Below are 9,306 nucleotides of genomic sequence, written 5' to 3' on the forward strand. Positions count from 1 at the left end.
GGCCAAAGCCTGTCCCCTTCGGCTATTGGACCGGCAACGTCCCGTATAAGGAGTCAAACTTCTCCATTGTGCCTTCAAGGTGTCTATCAAAAGTACGTCTGGTGACGACGATAGACCTGCCCATAGTTTGGAGGCAATGATTGGATATATCCTTCGTCACTCAAAGTTTAGCTTTGATTCTATTGGATAAGACAAAAGCCAGTCATCGACATCGAGCCATGATTGGTGCAGAGCTTCTCCGGGGAGGAGCATATTTGTCTGCGGCCAGCGGAGTGCACACTCGGGTGGGCGGATCGTAGCGGTGACAGCGACGCTCGCAGACTCCCTACAAACTGTCAAAAAGCAGACAACTAACGGTGAGTCAAGTTAAAATATGAACATTTTGTTCTTCTCTCAGTGTTTGGGAACGTGCGTTGTTAGCAGACAGCTCAAAGGAAGTGGGCGGGAAGCTCCGGTCTTTGTAGCAGTGAAGCGACGGTGATTTTGGATGAGTGATCTCACAGCGACGGTGTAGTGGTGTAGGATAATGCTGCCTTCAGGTGCCCTCGGAAACTCTTACTTTCAAAAAGGGCTGTATGCGCAGTAGAATTGTAGCTACATTAGTTAGCATTGCCTACACTGACTACGAATAGTATACTTTCCCAGTCATATTTACCACTGAAAATGGTTATTCCGAAATTCCCAACAGCACTTGAGGCAGCATGGGTGCTCATGGTGAAGTTGCACTGTCACAGTGGACGGAGGAGCGAAGTTGTGCAAGCTAGCTTGAATGTGTCCGCCTCTGTCCATTCATTTACAGTGTGCTAGCAGAGCTACTGTTATACTGTATTTATATCGTATACTGTAGTTGAGCTCCATATAGGCCCTATTGGCTATGTACGCATGAACTTCCTCCTTATTTCATATTACAATATCACTTTTACTGGATTGGTTAATAGTGCGGATAGTACATTCTTCAGTAGAACCTGATTGACTACAAATCAAAGCTAAAGATATCTTATCACTGTTTATCAGCTTGAAATGCTATTCTCTCAATACCTTTTATCCAATTCCTTCTACGTGAAGACATTACATTAAATGTAACATAGTTGATTTTGCTTCTGGGGCTGTTGAAATCTTGATCCAAAGATTATCATGACATGTTTAATATATGCAAAATCACTCGCAACTAATTACCCACATCCCCCCAACAATTCCAAATTAAAGGTACATTTACTTGCTTTTAAAAAAAAAATAGCTTTTGACTGCGTGTCATGGTCCAGCCCACAGTCTGCTCAATTTGTATAACTCAGTTATGATATACCCTAGTTAGTTATTACTACTGAGCAAAGTCCTTTTATAGCTGATTTCAGATGAACAGAATGAAATGTGGTCTAAAGCACCTTTAAAAACTCCTAACTGTACCTGTAATATCTCAATATGATTCAGCTTGCAGTTAGATTGTCACCCATCCATCAAAAACGAACTCTTCACACCAGCACTAAAACATTATAACCCATTTTAACCCAGAAATTGACGATGTGAAGAGGAACTGAGCAGAAAGGATTGTCCTCCCTCCCTCCCTCCCTCCCTTTCTCCCGCCTTCTATCCAGATTACTCTCCAATCCTCCCCCAGCCAGATTACTGAGTGGGAAATAACGCGGGACTGATCTCAGGCCCTGAATTAATTATGGACCTGATCCAATTGCGTCCCTAAAATGTCCCTGGTGCTTGTCGCTTCACTGTAAGCCCGCCAAAGTGATCATTTGTTAGGACAACAGGACACAGCGGTCGGTCACCAACCTTCCCAAGAGTGTCCGAAATAATCAGCTCCAGTGTCTCTGCGTAAAGTTAAACAATGCTCAGGGGTTAAGGGGAGTTGAAACACATGCTCTGCCGCCTTGGGATCAAACCCTTCATGAAATGTCAGTTTGCCCTTTGCTGCATCTCTCCCTGCTACCCTGCTGTTTTCAGTGAAAACACAAACTTCAGCATGAGAGAACGGCAGATAAAGTCCTCTCTGTCCACCACAGGCTCTTATTTTGAAAGGTACACACGCTATATATCAACTCAAATAAATTAATTGTACCGTAATTGACCTATGTGTGTTGGTGGTGAAAGTACAAGGCCACATCATAAATCTAATTTCCTAGCAGGCAGTGCAGTCTCAAGCAGCTTTGATCCGATGCTGCATGTGTTTGCAGTATTTTACTGTTGTGTTTTCACTTCTATATGATAGAGGCAGTTGTGTTCCTTAAAATCAGAAGCTCCGACTGTTGAGACTCTTAAAGAGGAGAAACTACCTTGAAAAGCATTTATTGCAACCGTTTTATAGAAATACCACAGCAGGACTAATCCCACTAGAGCAGACATTTCCAATGATGAAAATGCTTAGGAAAAAAAGAACATCTGTTTTAGTCCCTAACGCATTTATAAATGCATAGACCCAACCTTTCAGCAACCTCTTGCCATTTGAAATGCCACTCTTAGTAGTTGTACTGTATAGTGTTGGACAGTTTTGCATTCTGGGAAAAAGCTCTGCCATGCACTGCAAATGTAAACACAAATAAACACAACTACATTCATCTAAAACTATCTTTATTTCCTGTGGTTTTGAATGACATGTGCTAAAGCTGAAACTGTTTTTTTACCAAAATAGCCTGCTCTGTAACAAATTACCCACTGTCAGTTCAAATCATCAACTAAGCATGTGTGCCAAAATCTAATGTCAGAACAGATGTTGACTTTGAGAAGAGAGCTTTGTTTAACTGTAGAGTTGGTGGGATGATCATTTGTGTCCCCATTGGTGCACACAGCATTTCACTTTACCAAATGGTAATGTTTGTTTCAGTAGCTCATTTGCAGTGAATGTCTTTAAAAGTCCCCTATTATACTGTTTTTCATCAATATATAATAGGTCTCAGATATATACAAAACGTGTCTCTGAAGTGTTTGGCTCAAAATACCCAACAGATCATGCATTGTAGCATCCCATAAACCCCTCAAAGTGGATTTTGTACAATAGGTCCTCTTTAACAATAATGACCATGCATCCATATCCAGACAGTGAATGGATAAGTTATGTCTTGATTGTACAGTATTTAATAAAATAAAAAAATAGGAATAACATTGGTATTTACCACTGTTATGTATGATGTACCAACACATCTATATGGGAACCATAGCCACAATTGAGCTGAACTGTTTTTGAAAACAGCCTCAAAGGCTTCTTCACAGAACTTTGTGCCCTTGTTTATTTAAAGTTTATTGTTATCTAAAGTTTATTAAAGCAACATGTTCAAATGTAAGACTGCATATCATTGGCTTCCCCACCAACAAACCCAGCATGTGTAAAGTATGGTTAGACTAGCCAAACAAAAAATATTCATTTGATAGCCTGCCCCATGTCCAGTTCAGGTGATCATTGTCTATTAAAATATAATGTATATCAATTTGTTATCTGCATCCACATGAAGAAAAGCTGTTTTAACCTGTATTATAAGCAGGAAATGTTGTATTTACATCATCACTCATTGCCAATTGGATTTGATGCCATAAAACTGATAAAAGTGACTCTTTATGAGTCCAATGGGAAAGATTTAATGTAGAAAGTCATACAATATATTATTGAAGCTCTTTGTAACAACTGGATTGTTCACTCTTTTCTACTGTTCTGTATTCTAGTCACATTTGGAGGATTATCACGAAACAGATGTTGTTTCCTTGCTTTATACACTTGGGTTTTGGGATAAATTATTAATGCTTTCTGTTGGTCATTTTTTTTATGCTATTCTGTTTTTAAAAATCAGGCCATGGAACAAAGCAGGCAGTCCAGAATGTCATGTTTCTTTTCCGAAAGTCCCAAGTAGAAAAATATATAATTATTTCAAAAGGCTCTGACAAATTGTTTGGTTTTCACTGATGTGATTAGACGGATAGAGGATGATGAAGGGCACAGAAAAAGACTTGACATTTGATGCTTTCAAAGTCCTCCATTGTTTTCCTTCAACACAAAGGACCAAATACTGAACTCAGAGTGGATAAACCCTCTGCTAACTTCTGTCTTTTAGTATCTATTTTTATTTAGTGGCAACAAAAGGAATGGAGACTGGTCAGATGGTTATTTTAAACGTGTGAAGTGACTTTTTAGCAAGTAACCTTTCAGGAACTTCTTGGGTATTTAAGATCAGTTGCTGGAGTGACTTTTATTTCTGGTTTAGCACTGAAACGTAACTGTCCCAAGTCATGCAACATACACTTGTCTGACGAGGACAAAAGGGGCTGTAGGGGGTAGCTGTGGTTGGCATGATGCGACCACAACTTGTAGGCATGTCAGGTGCCTTTGACCAGATTCTGGAGATGGTCCATGTAGGGCGCATGTCAGCTAAAAGCTATGTAATAGAAAGGCATATCAACGCTGCATGCATTGACTCACAGCCAAAGTTTGCATTTGTAAATACACACTCAATTCAATCCAATAGCTTTATTAGCATGACCATAATTACATACAGTGTTGCTAAAGCGGTGTATAGTTGCAACATCCATACACAAATACATACATAAACTAAACTGCTACATTTTGAACATAAGCATGAAGAAAATGTTTTACAAATTAATACAAATACAACAAATATGTGAGATGTGAGACCTGGTGTAGCATGTGACAAAGAAGAATGCAAGAATGCAGCTTTCTTTATATTCCCAGTGTCATATTTTTAGTTTTAAATATTTGAGGATGCTTACTATTGAGTTTGTGGAAGAATTGATTCCTTACATGTACGCACATGTACACACACTCTCTGTACGCACACTCTCTGAAACACAGAAGAGAGAAGAGAAAATCCCATAATATAGGACCACAGTAGGAGGAGAGGGAAGGAAGGAAGTAGGAGGGACTGAACCAAACGGCCAGGTTCCTAAAGTTACTCCATTAGAAATACCCTGAATTCCTCTCAGCCTGTGGAATGTTAATTGACTGAAACTGTGAGCCATTGACTCCCTCTTCTTGCTCAGACACTAAATTTAAACTCCTGGATGATCTGCTGTGGTTTCCTTCTTTTTACCTCATGAATGCTTACCATTACTGGGAGTCATAATTCATCTTGAAACATGTCATTGAAAATCCTTTGCAATTATGTGACCTTGGCCGTTGAAGCTTATTTGGGTGGTAGATTGTCCAAGTCAAAGGTTAGTCACGGTTAAAACTGAGGTGCAGGAAATCCAATCTCTGCAGGATACCCTCTTCAAGGTCAGCAAGCGGCTTCATCCCGACCTCTGTCTAGGAATCAGGAAGCATAGGAAATCCATCATCCATTTGTTCCTGTGCTGCCAAACAAATCTGCTGCTGAGGGCAGTTTAGTCTGGGACAATCTCTGCATTATTACCCTTACATAATGATGCTCCTCCACCTTTTCCTGAGCTAGTCATTGGGAGTATTGTCATGGTTTTGTTTTGTGCCTGGACTGTTGAGAATCGCCATACACACAAACGGGGTGAAATTGCCCTAGAGATGGGCAAGTTGCAACAATCTTTGAAATAGTAACACACTTTATATACATACATGTTACATGGTGTCACACCTCTGACCAAAGTATCTGTGAGAAGAATGGGAAAAGAGCTTGAGAGAGTTTAAACTCTTCCTTCCTTCTCACCACCACATACCTTTCCAAATGCTAGGTTAAGTGGATGTCGGATTGTATGTTTGAGATACTTTGCTGGAATGTAGCCTCCCTGATTCTGCTGTAGGAGAGGTTTATAGGAAGGAGGAAACCCTAAGTAATGATATAACATCCATGACTGTGAAAGCCTATCAGACACCAAAACACTTACAATCATTATGGAAGGATTTTACTGCTCTGAAAAGTCATTACAGCACAATTCCTCGTTCAACTTTTTTGCCAGAGGACCCTGCTGCCTGAACAGAGTGGTACCATTCAAATGAATAAGGTGGTTGCTTGTTTTGTGGGTTGTTGTTGTTTATCCCTCAGTGCCTGCAACTTTTCTTGGTTTAGTCCGTGCTTCCGGCCAACCTATTCTCTTGAACCCAATATCTCAAAATCCCTGGAGGGAATTTGTTTAATTTTGGCACAAACAACCACTTGAAATCAAGGATGATCTCATTACATATTGGTTGACAAAAATCCAGGTCATTGTGAACTCACAAAACTAGTTCTGGAGCATAATGCAAGAATGAATTTGCTAATCATAACAACTTCAGACAAATTAATAAAGAGAGAATAAAGTGACAGTGACAGACATGGATCTAAACTACTTGTTTGGTTGATGAAGGCATAAACCATGAGGCAGTAATTCTAGTTTCTCCAAGGGTTAATGTCAGTCTCATTTCAGCCTTAGCCTTCATTGTGTCTTGCCAGTAAACATCAGCTGTTACGAGGTTGCACTATGGGATGCCTGCTTCATTAGAAGACTGTACCGTCAGAAGCTTGTCACATCAGTTATAGAGTTGTGTTCTGTGGTGATATGTCATTACACATTACACTTGTAATAGCATCACACTTTAATTAGATTGTTTTTGCTTTACTGTATATTTTCAATAGTATACATCCAACTACAAGAAAGATAACCACATCTTGTATTCAAGTCTTTCTCCCAGCCCTGATAGAGAGATGGTTAAGCTTGCTGCTAGCTTGTTAATTGTATAGGATTGGGTGACTGCCATGTAATTAGTGAGAGCATGTGTACCAGACAGCTTGACCTAGGGAGAGCGTTTATGCTCTGTAGAGATCCATACTCCACAGTGGCAAATAGCTCCAGCGCTGCCCGTAATGCTTTCCATTAGTATTGAACACCAAGTGGATCTGTGAAACATTTTGTTGTTTACTGCAAAATCAATGTAGCTGTATCAATGACGGATGACTCATCGATAAGGATTGCATTACACAGGTTTTTATTTCCCTGACCCAGATTAGTTGCGATTCAGCTGTTTTGTATAGAAGTATCTGTTAAACCAGAATTTGGCACCATTTGTGTATTATCCACAGTTGTGGTTAATAATAAGGAAACCTAGCTTGTGGTGAGGCAAATGGTGGAAAGGCTTAGGGTTAGGGTTAGACAGGTGGAAAGACAGGTCATTGTTGTTTTTTCTGTTCAATGGTACCTGTCATTTGTTGTCTTTTTTTAAATATTCTTGACTTGAAGTAAAGTCAGAGCCAAATAAATCCATGCACTCATTCTTTCTATGCTGTATGAAATGCAGAAAATATTTTCATCGGGGTTGATTTTATCGTTTTCCTTTCGCGCCTCAGGATAGCCTCTCTTGTTTCATTGAATTATTTATCACTTATTATTGATTTTCATGTCCAGTCAATATCTCAATATGTTTTACGAAGGCCATGGGATTGCTCGGGGCTTGCAAACCCATCTAGGGCTGCAACTAATGATTATTAATTTCAAATAATCGATTAGTTGTTTAGTCTTTGTCTGTTTCCCAGAACCCATGCTGATGTTGGATGATACAACACAGCAAACAAGCTATAAGAGCTTCTACTGCTTTAAACTCTGCGTATACCTCAGAGTAAGGATACAAAATAATGAACTAGATCAAATAAAGGATTTTCAGCTAACATTAAACACTTAAGTAGACCAGTAGTAGTGCCACAGTGATGCGTCCTAAAACCTTTTATAATTTCGACTAGATATAATACAGCTTCAACATTTATGCATGCAAAGATTTCTCATCTTTCATAATGCATAACCTCTTGATGTCAGGCATTAGCCTCCACCATTAAACCACTAACATCCTTTCACAACAAGCTATCATCATTGTGTTCAAGAAACCAATACGATTTAATGATTGCAAATATATCTATTTTCATGAATTACTCTAACCTCACACTCAAATGTAATAGTCTTGACCTAGCTCCAACCATTTTCAACCTTTTCCTAACTACACTTCAAAATACTATCATGACACTCAAAGCAAATCAGAAGGAAATAGTTGAAATCTATGTATTTTGCACAATCTGCATTCGATTAAAGGCACTGTTCTCTGGAATTGTATTATCAGCTCAGAACACCAGACACTGCTTTTGAACTGTCAATCTCTACTAGTCACTTACAAATAATCAAAGGAAAACATTTGTTAGCTTTGTGTGAGAAATAATGACAGACTTCAACATTTCATTGTTACATCTTATAGTATCTTATAGACTGTAACTAGTTGTAGCTTTGTAGGTGTACGGCTTAAAACATTTTTTTTTAACTAAGTCTTGTTACCATTGAATTTAAATATGGCATTCCTCTTTCAATGACCCAAAAGCCGGTAATATGATTTGGTGATTTCATAGTGCTGTGTTTCTTTGGCAGCCAAACACACACACAAATATTTCCATGAGTAGGTTAGGCTGCGTGCACACGTACTTAACGTATAATGTGTGTGTTCGGTGGCCAGGGACTTTGAGATTGCGTGACAATGGCAGATTGAGTGAATGAAATGATGGAGGGATGGAGAGCGGAGAGGAAGAATGGGATGGGACAGAGTGAGCCGGTCGCTGTAATCCCCCCCCCCTCACAACAGTAGCAGCTGGACCAGTGTGCCAGCTTTACTGCTGCCAACCGGGGAATTAAACAGCTGGGTGAAATGTTGGCTGCTGCACAGATGGATGGATGGACAGAGGTGATTAATAGGTGATTTTTAGATAAGAAAAAGGCAGGGAATTTGACACAATTCTCTAGAGGTGTCAGTTAAAATCGGAACATTATATAAACCAGATATTTAATAGAAGGAATTCTCCATCTGTATACTTTCAGTGCTTCAAAGTGTACTACATGTATTATTGGTTATTGGAAACGCCTTTTTCCGATTACATGGGACAATCTGTAGCCATTCATCTTTAAATGTTTTATTAGAGGTGATCACAGGGCTGTTGTAATCAAATATATTATCAGTTGTAATCAATATATTCAAAGAATCAGCTTTACAATTTAATAACTTGTCTTATTTAAAGGTGGGGTAGGTAAGTTTGAGAAACCGGCTCGAGATCGCTAGAATTTGAAAATACACAGCCGGAAAAAATCTGCCACTTCCTTACAGAGCCCCTCCTCCAACACACACAAACGCGCACATGACCAATGAGGGCACGAGATAAGTTTGTGCACAGATGGAAGGCTGACAGGCAGGTAGGCCATCCAGTTATTTTAGCCGGCCCGGCTAAAATGATTGGTCGTGCTTTTTACAGTATTACGGCTTCCACAGATGACATTTTTTTATGGATTTTTTGTCAAAGCACTTAAGATATTCATTGCTATCGGGATGTTAAGAGCATTCCATGGAATATAACAAAAAGTGTATCTCGAGCCGGTTTCTCA

The 9,306-nt window shown here is 39.4% G+C and overlaps 1 protein-coding gene across 1 annotated transcript in view; it reads left to right on the plus strand.

Annotated features, from left to right (window-relative positions):
* Nucleotides 1-203: 203 nt before the first annotated feature.
* Nucleotides 204-9,306, plus strand: part of LOC117479642 (microtubule-associated protein 4) — a 99,937-nt gene continuing 90,834 nt past the window's right edge. Inside the window, 2 exon segments of the mRNA XM_034126746.1 lie at nt 204-261; nt 264-356. Of these exon segments, the coding sequence (XP_033982637.1) occupies nt 219-261; nt 264-356 (136 nt within the window). The 5' untranslated portion in view covers nt 204-218.

The sequence above is a fragment of the Trematomus bernacchii genome, unplaced genomic scaffold, assembly GCF_902827165.1.
Source record: "Trematomus bernacchii unplaced genomic scaffold, fTreBer1.1, whole genome shotgun sequence".
NCBI lineage: Eukaryota > Metazoa > Chordata > Actinopteri > Perciformes > Nototheniidae > Trematomus > Trematomus bernacchii.